This window comes from Chelon labrosus (assembly GCF_963514085.1).
Source record: "Chelon labrosus genome assembly, chromosome: 22".
NCBI lineage: Eukaryota > Metazoa > Chordata > Actinopteri > Mugiliformes > Mugilidae > Chelon > Chelon labrosus.
This window is the reverse complement of record NC_140355.1, coordinates 21,146,461-21,160,316: the sequence shown is the minus strand read 5'-3', so window position 1 is coordinate 21,160,316 and position 13,856 is coordinate 21,146,461. Positions and strand designations below refer to the sequence as shown.

At 43.9% G+C, this 13,856-nt stretch overlaps 1 protein-coding gene across 1 annotated transcript in view; it reads left to right on the top strand.

Moving 5' to 3' along the window:
• adamts6 (ADAM metallopeptidase with thrombospondin type 1 motif, 6) overlaps positions 1 to 13,856 on the top strand; it is a 70,755-nt gene that overhangs the window by 12,485 nt on the left and 44,414 nt on the right. The window contains 3 exon segments of the mRNA XM_084571875.1: positions 1,618 to 1,723; positions 4,867 to 5,013; positions 10,982 to 11,123. Of these exon segments, the coding sequence (XP_084428001.1) occupies positions 1,618 to 1,723; positions 4,867 to 5,013; positions 10,982 to 11,123 (395 nt within the window).

Sequence of the window (13,856 nt, the reverse complement as noted above, 5' to 3'; positions counted from 1 at the left end):
TGCTGGAGAGAAGAGAGAAGAGAGTAGAGGATAGGAGCTTCGTGCTGGAGAGAAGAAATTAGAGGATAGGAGCTCAGTGCTAGAGAGAAGATAGTAGAGGATAGGAGCTCGGTGCTGGAGAGAAGAGAGAAGAGAGTAGAGGATAGGAGCTCGGTGCTGGAGAGAAGAGCGTAGAGGATAGGAGCTCGTGCTAGAGAGAAGATAGTAGAGGATAGGAGCTCGGTCCTGGAGAGAAGATAGTAGTAGGAGCTCAGTGCTGGAGAGAAGAGAGTAGAGGACATGTGCTCAGTGCATCGTCCCCCAGCAGCCTAGGCCTATAGCAGCATGACTTAGGGACGGTTCAGTCCAGCTCTAACTATAACCTTGATCAAAAAGGAAAGTCTTAAGCCTGACCTTAAAAGTAGAGAGGATGTCTGCCTCCTGAACCCAAACTGGGAGCTGGTCCCACAATAAGCCATAAACTGAGTAGCCTGGAAGCCAGACCAGCTCTCTTCGCCCACAACTACTCCGTTGGGAACTGATTCTGCTCCTGCAACGATCTGCCTGGCCAATCAGATCGCTTGGGGGTGGGGCTTAACGTGTTGATGGACAGAAGAGAAACAGTAGGCTGGTTGGAGGACAATCCAGTTGCATTTAGATCTATCGGTTACTTCTCTCACCCGACTACTTCCTGTTTCTTTCCACTGTTACCTCAAACATAAATAGATAGATTTAGATAGACTTTATTCATCCCGTGGGAAAGTTGGGCTATCAAGTAGCGTCGTTACACAGAGACAGGAGGAATTACAGTCAGAAAAAAGGGTCAAAAATAAAATAAAAGTGATGTAGAATGTATAAAAGTATGTATAAAACATACAACTTTGATCTGCAGCGCATCACGTCCGCCACGCAGCAACCAGACTTTAGTTTTCTATCTCAGCGTCACAGGCTTCCATTGAAAACGTTGAGAATATAACAAAAGCTGTAGATAACCGACTAAAACCCGCTTCAATCAACAAGAAATAACTGAAACCTTCTACACATTAACACACACACCTGCTTTACGCCGTCACATGATCCACTCTCCCGTCACCTGTAGATGCAATCTGTGAGGGATTGCCTGCAGTCTCCCTATCTGACCTGTCAGGCTTTGGGAAGAAAGGACCAAACACACCTGGACTGTGGAGCAGTTTTTAACTTTAAACACCCTCTACTCTCCTCTCCTCCCCCCCTTTTCTCTCTCTTTCTCTCTCTCTCGCTCTCTCTCCAACTTTTGAAAATGAGGAAAACATCTATATTTTCTGACAGGTTTCTGCCGGGGCACAACGTTGGTGAGGGGGGTTCTTATATTTCTGTTCTTTGGCTCCCGTTGTAGGCGATCCCTTGTTACATGGATTGAAATGTATAAATCTAACCCATGTCTAGACATTTTCCAGCAACTGAAATATATATATATATATATATATATGTGTAAATAAAAGAGAGAGACGTCTGGGCCTTGATGCTAACCTGGTGCAGCGTACAGGGCCGTCCTATGTGAAGAATCCTAGTTTTTTACGACCGCGTCTCTGAAGAATGCTTCAACCTGACCTGGCGTTTGTATGTTTGTCCGCCGTGTGTTTGTGTGTTTGCGTCCAGGCCTGGCCTCAGTCGCTGGAATGTGCGAGCCGGAGAGAAGCTGCAGCATCAACGAAGACATCGGCCTCGGCTCCGCTTTCACCATCGCGCATGAGATCGGCCACAAGTGAGTTTTGAGTCACGCAGGAGTTGTTCAAGAGACGTTGTCTGATTTCAGATTTCCAAATGTGCCTACACTGCAACAACTCAAGAGATAAAATATTTAAAATGAGGAGTATATGACTTAAAATGAGCAAAATGATCAGTACAATGTGACTTGCAATGATTAGCTAACCTCAAAGAACCAGCAGATATCTCCAAACTACTAATAAAATACCAAAGATAAGTAGATTTGTGCTGATACAAGTGAAATGTGAACAGAACGGTGTAAAGTGGGAGACGGCCTCAGACTGATTTCTGTCTTTAAATGAGACGTGGGGGTTGTTCAAGAGACGTTGTTCAGATTTAAGATTTCCAAATGTGCCTGCGCTGCAAAAACTCAAGAGATAAAATATTTAAAATAAGGAATATGTGACTTAAAATAAGCAAAATGATGCAAATAGAATAAGCAAACACATCTAACCTCAGAGAACCAGCAGATATCTTAAAACTACTAATAAAATACTAAAAACTAGTAGATTTGTGTTAATAGAAGTACAATGTGAACAGAACAGTTCACTCTATTGCTATGGCCGTGACTTTAAAGTCAGTACTGTCGTTGGTCTGGAATGTATTTCATCTATTGGCATACGTAAGACTGACAATAATCATCATCTTATTTTTTTAAGTTAAGTAAGTTAAGTTAAATCCCAACTTTGACAAAGTAGTTGTTGCACTCACCTGTCTTCATCTAAAACCGTTAAAACTGTAGTGGTTCTATTGTGTTCGGCAAACTGTGGCTTCCAAATTTGCCTACACTGTAAAAACTCAAGAAAAGTAAAGTTAAGCTTTGACTTTAAACAAGCAAATTGATCAGTAAAATGTGACTCGCCATGATTTTTTAAATATATCTCTAGCCTCAAAGAACCAGCAGATATATCAAAACTACTGATAAAATACTAAAAAAAACACAAGTCGATTTGTGCAACAGTCGTGACTTTACAGTCCATGATGTTATTGCTTTCATCATTCATGAGTATGTGTAATGAATGACATTTGGTTAAGAGTTAAGAGATGAAAAGGAGAAGAAGCTTGAAATAAGAAATTCTAACCAGTAAGAAAATCTCAATAACGAGTTCTAACAGATTATTAAGATCATTTAGGAACATTCATTCATTCATTTTCTGTAACCGCTTGTCCTCTGGAGGGTTATTGGGGCTGGAGTCTATCCCAGCTGTCATTGGGTGAGAGGTGGGGTACACCCTGGACAGGTCTCCAGTCTAATCACAGGGCTAACACAGAGAGACAGACAACCATTCACACTCACACCTACAGCCAATTTAGAATCACAAATGAACCTAACCAGCATGTCTTTGGACGGTGGGAGGAAGCTGGAGTACCTGGAGAGAACCCACGCAGACACAGGGAGAACATGCAAACTACACACAGAAAGGAATCAGTCAGCCATGATGGATTAGAACCCAGAACCTTCTGGCTGTGAGGCATCAGTGCTAACCACCGCACCTAGTAATAAGAATCATCTTACAGGCGTCCTTTGCCTTGATTTAAGATGTTTCATCTTAGTGAGATTTATTTTTTGTCTTAATATTTTATATTTTGTGCTCAGTTTACACACGTTGTCGTGGCAACTTACACAGATATAGACTTTATTCACCCACAAGGGAAATTGATTGGTCACAGTAGCTCAATTGCACATAAAAAAACTCTTGAGAACCACAAGTAAAAAGAAAAACATAATAAAAATAATAAAAAATAAATAATAAAAAATAAAATAAAAAAGTATAAGCAAAAAATATCCAAAATTAGCATATGAACAAATGTACAAGAAGTAGAGACAGAAATAAATATATATATTATATACATAAGAAGGCTATACAACGTATAGTTGTCATAGAGCGTTTCTATATCTTTACATAGAGTCCATGAGTTTTCCCATTTTTCCATTTAGCGCCACCATCAGGTGTAAATTTAAATATTTCTCCAGATCTGTGGCTTTTAATCAAACGCCTGCAAACCAGTGGCATTCCCATCAGCCTCTGCTGTACAGCGCTAATTAGCAAGCATGCTAACATGTTAAACTAAGGCGGTGACCGTGGTATATCTGATTAACCTTCAGTTTTAAATCTTTTTTTTGGATTAAAACCTCGACCCAAACCCTTTAACTTCACTTCAGATGTTTTTTTTGTATCTCATCCACAATTGTAAATTGCTCTTAAACAAACACTGCTCAGGTTCCCCAGTCTTACATGTTAGCCTCCCCCCCCGTTGCAGACGTCCTGAACTGTATCTCGACATATTTCCTCATGCAAATGTCAGCGTCCACATACCTCTGGCTCTTTCTTCCTGAATATAAAGCAAAATAATGATGATGTATTAGTCTACGTATCCCTCTCCAGAGAGTTCAGCAAGATGGCGATTTCCTTTATTATGTCTCGTGTCTGCTTCTGTTGTGGGGCAGTTGTAAAAATAGTCTCTGCTTCTAGAGGATGTATAAAAAAAACACGAGCACACACACACACACACACACACACACACACACTGCAGCGGGGTTTCAAGCGGCCTGATTTATTTCCAGAGTAGAGTAAAATGTCATAAACGCCAGCCTTAGAAAAACAGGTTGAGGCTGCACGATGTGGTCGGGTTTGTTATATACATTAGAGCTGATTTGTGCTCGTGGACCGTAAGGAAAAGTGAGCTTTGACATCCTGCTGCAGCGTCAGGCTTTTCTCTTGAATGCACAGATTTAAAAAAAAAAAGAAGAAGAAGAAGAATTGTTTCAGTGATTAATATGCAGCGTGAATTCAGAGTGAGCTGCATTCTTGTGTCCCGGCTGTAAGTCGGCGGTGACTCTCCCTCCCGGCCTGCTCAGACCTGCAGGCGGTGATTGACAGGCAGGCATCAGAGTGGTGATTAGAACTTTTTTTCATTCCTGCCGAGCTCCAGACAGGGTTTGACCCCTGACCCCTTCACATGCACAGCTGTTTCAGAGCCGCAGAGCTCCGTCTTTACAGCCTGCTCGGGTTAGACTCCAGCCTGCAGCCTGGACCGTCCACCGCCGCGGTTCAAGCCAGGGCCACCTCCAGACCAGAGGAGCATCATTTCCAGCAGCTGCATTAACTGCGGCTTTTGTGTCTTGTGTGTGTGTTTCAGTTTCGGGATGAACCACGACGGCATCGGGAATTCCTGTGGCACCAAAGGCCACGAGACGGCCAAGCTGATGGCCGCTCACATAACAGCCAACACCAACCCTTTCTCCTGGTCCGCCTGCAGCAAGGACTACATCACCAGCTTCCTCGAGTAAGTGGATGAGTGTGTTTGGATGTGCTGTTGAGTAGAGGAGAAGGTGCACTCCTGTTTTCCTGCCTGCTTTGCAGCAGCTGTCTCGCTTTACAACTCGCCGCCGCCGGCTGACCCTTGCGGTGACCCGCTCGGCCGCGTCGTATTTAAGGCCTTCCCCGCTCATTCACATCCATTTCATCACCAAGGCTCCTGCCAGACCTCCTTGTGGCTGTGTGTGATAACCGAACTGCTTTCCGCTGCTGCGTCCGTGCACCGCGAGGCGGATGACGTTGGAGCTCGGTGGTGGTGGCGGCGGCGGCGTGCAGGCCAGCTGCCTCCAACCACCGCCCTGCTGTTTAGGCGGATGAGCTGAGAGGAGACAAAATGCAGGAGCACACAAATAAATGAAAGCAGATTGAAGGTCCTGGGACACGTAGGGTCTACATGAGCAGATTAAGATTAAGGATGAAGAAAAACGTCGCTTCTTTACCAGATTAAACCATTTAACCTGATAAATTAAAGAGCAAATAACAGGTTGCATGTTCTAACACATAACATATACATCAAACCAACTCTTGCACAAACTCTTTCTCCTTTTCAAAACCTGCTTTGCCCCTCTGTGCAACTCGACCAACAACAGTTCAGCTGTGTTTTTCCTGGTGGCGGCTAACGCTAACCCACAGAGCAGCTAATACCTTTTTAATGATCCCAGGATGAGGTCAAGGACCCCCCTCCGACTTATCTTAGTAACATTTGTGGGATTGAAAAGGTCGTCTTCTTATTAAAGTTTTAGAATAAAGAGCACCAACAAAAAAAAAGAAAAAGAAAAAAGAAAAGGTCACTAAACCTGTTTGCAGGAATGAGATGCTGACTCTGCAGAAGTAGTAGTGCACAGATTAGAATTATGAAACAGGATTAAGAGCCTGATAATGATCTGAAGGCTGCTGCAAAACAGATTTTTACATAAAGAACGGATGAAATGATTCATTAAATTTACAAAATATTTAAATGCTGTTTAGGCAACTGGATATTTCAACGCAGACAATGAGGAACAAGTCCAGACGTGACGGAGAGACGGTTATCTATTTAATATTTGAGAGATGACAGCGTCTGGTATCATTCATGAAGGACTGAAGACGCCTTTGTTGGCTTACAAATTGACTTTACTTTTGGGTCCCGTGGGTTGAGGGGGAGGGTCCTCCTCTGTGGATCATCCCACAGATACTTGATCAGTTTGGGATCTAGTGAATTTGGAGGCCAGGTCAACACCTTGTGCTGTTCTTCATGTTTTTTTGAATTGTTCCTAAAGCGTTTTTGTGGCTGCATCCTGCTGGGGATGGCTGCTGCCATCAAGGAGTGTCATTGCTATGGGGTGGGGGTGCCTGGTCTGGTCTAGGTGGGTGCTACATGTCTAAGTAACATCCACACCAATGAATGCCAGGTCCAGAAGTTTCCCAGCAGAACATTGAACTGTCACAAGATGGTTTAAATGTTATTTACTTCTCCTGTTGGTGGTCGTAATATTGCGGCTGATCGGTGTAGCTACAGTAGATTTATGAGGCATTATGGTTTAGATGCAAACTAAACAGAGATGCTGTTCTCCTGATGTTGAACAAGCCTTATCTGCTGCAACAGCCCTAAGTCCCAAATAAATTCCTTTAAACTTTAACAATTTGCACATTTTCTACACTTTTTATATATTCTTTTTTTGGCACACATTGAAATTAGTGTGCAGCTGTGTGCACGTCGTCAGGTTTTAGTGGGATTAGCCGCCTTGCTGGAGGACACTTCAGTTGCATTTGTTCCTTTCAGTCCTTGGATTCAAACCAGCGACCATTTGGCTCACGGCTTTAGACAGAAGTAGAACTTAAACATTTGATCTGAGTCCAGTTTTGAAACACTTGAGGTTTTCGGTTCGGCCTCCTGCTGTCCGATTATGCGTAATAATAATGATAATAATGTGCATTTATCTGCAAAAAGTGTCATCTTTCATTGCACCCTTGATGATAGAGCCTATTTCTAGCAGGATGCCTCCGTTTGTCACGTCACCAATTCACTGCGAGGCGCTTCTTCCAGATTCCCACATACATCCTGATGGTGGTGGTGGAGGTTTGGCTACGAGTCTGCGGCGTGTCCGTGTCTTTGTTGCCCGTGTTTAGCCGGCGAGGCCCTCCGAGGAAGCGGATAATAGCGTCCGCGGTTGTCAGATGATGTTTCCGGCTGAAAACAGTCGGAGGAGGCTCGGTGAGCGGTGTTAAATGCCAGCTTCCGACTGGGGACACAAAGAGCCGCTTCTCTGCTGCCCCCGCCGGGTTCCTGTCCATTTCTGGCTCGAGAACGCAAAGAGAAACAAAAATATATAAATAAAAAAGCAAGACAGTTGTTTTACTTTAGAGAATTGGAATATCTCATCTCACACACCTCTTTGCATCAGTCCGGGCCTATTTGAGCTTTCGCCTTTTATTGCCTTTATAGCTTTTATGTTTCTCACAAAAGCGTTCTGTCTGTAAACTCCAATTATCCTCCCCTCAATCAGAGTTTTGGATATTGCTCGCGCTTCTCCCTGCCAAGTAAACAACTTTGGCTGCGGTGTTGGCCTAGATTCACCGCCGTTTTTTTTTTTGTTTTTTTTTCTTTAGCTCGAGCAATATGCGCCGCTTTGTTTGGGGATTTTTAGGAACGGTTTATGAATGCGCTCACAGTTCAGTCATAGTTTATTCTCCCGGGCCTGCGTGCCAGTTTGCTATAAACGTTAAGAGGCAGGCAGTTTGGCTTTATTAAACCCTCAGAGGCCACGTACTCGATTGATTCTGATTTTGTTTGACTGGGTGCCTTATGATAATCGTTGGGTTAGCTTGATTTAATCACGCTGCTGTCTGGTTAATATCTATATATATGCGAACGGCCCCGGTGTCAGAGTTCAGGGATCGCTGACGTTTCTGCTTATTAGAAGATATTTCCCCTTGGTGTAATGAATTTGGCTGAATCCACCGGACAGGAAGCCTTTGCGACAACGTCAAACAATAGCCCCTATGTTTAAACTTTGACTATTTTGTCTCTCTCCAAACCAATAAATACTGAGTCTGGGGGCCTCAGTAGCTGGTGAGAGGGTACTCGGAGGAACGAGAGTCGGGAAATAGGATTATTCCACCCAGGAAGCGAGAAAAAAGGGGGGTTTGAGAGAGGAAGAAAGACAAGAGAGAGTGAAGGAAGAATGTCCTGCTCCTTTTACTCCGGAACATTTGAATCTGTGCAATGCATTCTGGGATATCTACCCGTACCAAGTCCACACGAGTTACCTCCCGATTGTCTGGGATTTGGACTGTACTTTAAACTTGGGCAACAACTCAAGATGTTTCAAAAGAAATCAAACAATAATTGACCATATATGGGCAATGGGAGGTGCCGGGGCAGAGCGAGGGGTGGATCTAGCTGACGCTGACTTCAGATGGAACTGGTGCCTTCGTGATTACGACACACGGAAGAAGTTGTTTACATGAAATGGCTGAGGAATAGGTGATAACATCCGTAAACTTGCACATAGGAGACACAGAGGCTAACAGTTTAGCAAGCTAGCGGCCGACAGCTAACTGAATGTGGAAAACGCTACGACATAAACGAAAGGATGAGGTCGTTGCCTCACACGTATTATAAAACTATAAGGAAAACTCACTTGAATCATGTTGATAACCTGTAGCCTAATAGTTGTGATTCCACTACTTCAACTGTTTCTCAGCGTTAGTGCAGTTACCTCTAGACTCATGGCTAGCAAGGTCTCGTGGCAACGTGTGACAGCAGCAGTAACGTAGGAAGTCAGGACTTAAAGGGGAACTACTGTTTTTTACAACCTGGACCTTATCGTTTACTCACCCATATAACTTTTGTGTCATTTGCACTCGTTCAGGAGATAATTAGATCAGCGTGTGTCCATATAGTGGGAGTGACTGGGGCACCGAGAAACTCGTTCATATCACCAGTATTTTGTTATGATACGCTAAGGTCAATCTACAGACCCCGGATGATGATAACAGGTAACTCCGGACTCAACAGGGAATAGCACTAGTGTATGATAACAAAATATTGGCTAAATTAACGAGTTTCGTGGCAGAAAATGCGTTATTTAGAGGCTGCATCTCGGTGCCCCAGTCACTCCCACTATATGGATATATACGCAGATCTAATTAGCTCTTGAACAAGTGCAAATGACACAAAAGTTGAGTCAGTGAGGGTGAGTAAACGACCGTATTTTGTGCTAGAAATAAGGTCCAGATTGTAAAAAAACAGTAGTTCCCCTTTAACAAAGGGGAGGAGCCATCTGGTTGGTGGCCAGCAGACCAGTCAGACCTAAATGTCCTAGAGTTGGTCTCCTGTAGCTTCCTAAAGTCTTTTCTTGTCTTCTCCTAGAGTCGACTGGATTCAGTCCAATAAATCTTTCTGTCAAAGTTAATGTAGTGTGGAGAGGGTAGCTCGTACTCCAGGAATGTTCTGGTCATCCAACGCTGCCATAAACTCCATCTCCAGCTCTTTTTAAAAGCAGCGTTCAGGGTTCGTTGTTGCTGTTTGGCTGCAGCCTTTGCCCAAGAGTGGACTCTGTGGTGACATTGAATGACAATCAACCACTACCACCTCACCGAACATCCACATTACACTATTTACCAACTGCTGTCTGACTGACTTCATTTTACACTGGAAACTTCTTCTAAAGAACAGACACGTTTAGCTTCATCTTCTTTGATTTTTGGCAGCTTTGATGTTAGCCAACCGCCATTAAAACAGAAGAATAAGTCTTGAAGCTGTAGGGATGTGGTCTTTCTACAAAAGATCAGTCCAAATCCTAACATTTTAAAAATGTCTGGATCCCTAAATAAAAATATAGATGTGAACGCTAATTGTGAATCCAGATACAAGCAACAAGCAAGTCCTGACGATATCCATTGACCTGCATTAAACCGAGGAAGAGGATATCTCCAAACCTGGCCACGTAAATCCAAAAGCGTCTCATTAGAGGTAAATGAGCAAATATATATTTATATGTTTAGTAATTTGGGGGCGAAGCAGCAGCCGCCGTTTTAATTTTCTCCCAGCGCCAGCGTTTAATCTCCCCTCTCTCGTGTTGCGGGGCCCGAGTTGCCGTCTGCTCAATCATAAAGTCTAGCGCTGCGTTATTGTTGTCACCGGGCCCACTTTTCCTTTCGAGGGATGGAAGCATTCCACTGCATGTTGCAGCTGCCACAGCTGGAAAGAACAGAGTGTAATAGTAAATAGTCGGGAGTAATATTTTACATCCAGAGAATCCTCTGACTCAGGGAGAAGCGCGAGGTTCGGCGACAGGATGAGATACGCCGGTGTTTGTTCAACGGCGTTTGTCTTACGCGAATTTAACTGAAACGCACCAAGAAAATATCCTCATTTGCGCAAACTCGTTATCATCCCGACCCAAAACAAACAGTATTCTGGTTGTTTTAGCTACCAAGAATACTGAAATGTAATCTGTGCATTTTTTTCTTCTTCTTCTTCTTCGAGTTTTCAGCGAGTGCACATATTTCTATCTGACAAAACAGACTAAACATAATCCTAGGCCTGGACGTATGACCCATAGCTCACTCCAGATTTTTCTCTTCCTCTCCCTCCTCTGTCATTTTATTGGCTCCTCAGACTAAGCAGTGACACAGAGGATCGTGGAGCCATATAATCAGAGAGGACGGGTCTCTTTAGGCCTCCGGTGAAATGAGCCTCGCCGCTGTTGTTTGATGAGGAGGCGCTGATGTGTAATATCTACATTAATCACGTGTCATTTGAGATCTCCTGCAGGGGTGGTGAAATAATTAAATGAGTCAAACACCAGCCGAGGTCTGGGAGGAGGAGGAGGAGGAGGGCTGGCTTTAATTGTCCGGTGTTGGCATCTCTAACTCTGCCATTAGCCACGTGTGGAAAGGTTTCTTTTGGTGTAAGAAACAATCCTATTGTAGGTTTGTCTTTTTGACAGCTCAGGTCGGGGGACGTGTCTGGACAATGAACCTCTGAAACGAGACTTCCTGTACCCAACAGTGGCCCCGGGGCAGGTGTACGATGCAGACGAGCAGTGCCGCTTCCAGTACGGGTCCTCCTCACGCCAGTGCAAGTACGGGGTAAGAAACCAGCATCTCTTCCAACTCCTCACGCTTCACACTCAACCTTAACCCGGGTCATTCAGGGATGGTGTAATTACAGACATCTCACTGCATCCTCCAAAGCAGAGCGGAGACATAAACACATATGAAAACATCATTTTCATGGTAACAGAGATGGATTTGTGCAGTAATGTACACCCTTAAATTAAATATTCTTACATCATATACACACTGGTGCAGAGTCTGGATCTCCGGTGTCCAACGTTGTTCCAACGACCGACAACTTGTTGAATATAAATTGTGGATTTACCTCCAGAAAACTGAGCATCTTTGAGTTCGTTTCAAGTCTTTCTCAAGAATTTATGAGCTTTTTTTTTTGCAATAATTAACTGGTGAAACGAAGTTTATGAGTAGACAAGACGAGAGGGAAATGGATGGAGGGATGGATGGCTGATGGTTGAGGAACCCGGGAGGAAGGCTTCCTGTAGTGAAAGGTGGAAGAGGAAGAAAAGAAAAGAGAGAGGTAGAGAGAGGTAGAAGGTTAAGATACACCTATTATGACCCATGTGCACCAGTATCCAGGTTTTGAGGCTTATTCGGAGGCGGTTCTAGCCTGTTTAGCGCCCTGGGTGAATTTTAGCAACCTCCAAAGCAGCTTCTTCTTCTGCACGGTGTTAATTAGTTAATCATTTGTGGTTCATTTCATAGTGTTTTAAATGCACCGACGGGATGCTAACATTAGCTAAGTATGCTACTTGGATTCGATTCCCTTTGGAGGCTCAAGGCTCATTTAAGGTGGTCGGGACATAGACGGCATAACCTACGTACGTAGCCTACGACAATGCGAGCCATTTATGTGCGTCCATCAGTCTTTTTTGACAGTCGAGTTAATTTTTGTTTTTACTTCCTGTGTCACTTTTGCCGATATTTTGTTGAAATGTCGTGCTCCCCAGTTAAAGGGGAACTACTGTTTTTTACAACCTGGACCTTATTTCTGGCATAAAATACTCACCCATATAACTTTGGTGTAATTTTGAGTCGTTCGTCAGATAATTACATACGCGTATATCCATATAGTGGGAATGAATGGGGCACCGAAACGCAGCCTCTAAATAACGCATTATCTGCCGCGAAACTTCATTTCACCAGTATTTTGTTATGATACGCTAGTGCTATTCCCTGTTGAGTCAGGAGTTACCTTTTATCATCATCCGGGGTAAAAAACAGTAGTTCTCCTTTAACCTTTCCATCTTTATTGATCCAAATCAATCAATTCGAAAATTGCGGAGATGAAGAAGCAGTCAGAAATACTGACGCGGAAACACGCTACTACCAAGCCGACCGTCGGGCTACGGCGTTAGGGTCTGCTGTGCTGGCATCGTAGCTATGCCGCCAAATTGACGCCGAAGCATAAACTGCCTGTCAGCGTCTGTTGCACAACTCAACCAACAGCACCTTTTTCAGTGGCCCGGACACGTATTTGGTCTTTTTTCTTTGGTCTGACAAAGTAAAACAAACTCCATCATCAGTTTCTCTCAGGGTCGTGACGACGGTCGGCCGTTTTATGAGCGCCGGGGCCGTCACTGAGGGTCTGCAGCCTCAGTTCGGACGCCGTGTTCCTGCGCCGTGTTCCTGCACCGTTGGCGCGGCTCGCCGTGTCAAATTGGCGGTGGAACGAGATCATCCGCCTAGGGAGCCAGTTAACAAGAAGAGAAATGGAAGCGTTGAAAGTTTTTCCTCGTTTCTTCGTCTCATCTGCGCAAATCCAATCCACAAATATTTCCAACATCAGCAACATCTAGAACGAATAAACTCCTCATAGCTTCCTGACCTCCCAGCTATTAGCTAGATCTTCTGGAAATGCAAGATGGCCGCAGCGGTGCATTCGAGTGCAACAGGCGACAGTTTGATGCATCCCTACTTTTAGAGTTAAGCTCTTTACGTATGAACTAAGTGTCTGTTAATGCTGTAATATTTCCCAGTTAAGATTTAAAGGGGTTAATCATGAGAGGAATTGTTTAATAAATGTCCGAGGTGTCTTTCCACGCATTACCTCATTCCTCCTTTTAATCTCTACATTTCCCAGACACAGAGATGAAGGGCTGAAGTCAACACTCCCCTCTTTTCTTTTTTCTTTTTTCTTTTTTTATAAAGTCTGTAATGATAATGATTCACCCGTCTGCCCGACTAATGAGAAAACCTTGGTACGGTCGGTGACACAGGCAGCGAAAGACGAGAGCCGGTTCAAAACGAGCGGCTGAAAGATTCCTCGCGGATTTAATGAGCAGTAATAGAGAGAGAGAGAGCGATTAGCTGAGATCATGGAGTTATTTCGTTTCAGCGAAAGAGAATTTCTGAAAAGCAGATTACGACAGGCCCCCAAAATCAAGAGCGCTGCCATTGTGGCTCCTGAGCTCATAATTGTGGTTTTAGATCAGAATGAAAGACGAACGTTTACAGGGTTATGAGCTGATTTGAGGCGGCAAGAATCGGAGCGTTTTCATCTGGTAATCAGATCTGTTTCATACGGTCACCTGGGAAAGAGATGCCCTCTGCATGCAGGATAGACCGCAGGAGGAATAATAAATGGTTTCTGAGTCTGGTTCCTGAAGCTAAAGCTCAACCATGACCCACTGAACTCATCCACTTTTTTTTTTTTTCTGAGCATATTGCAAAATAATTCATAAGTTGAGTGATAAGAAAAGGAAGTTTAACTGCATCAGAATTTATCTATCTAACAAATCTATAAAT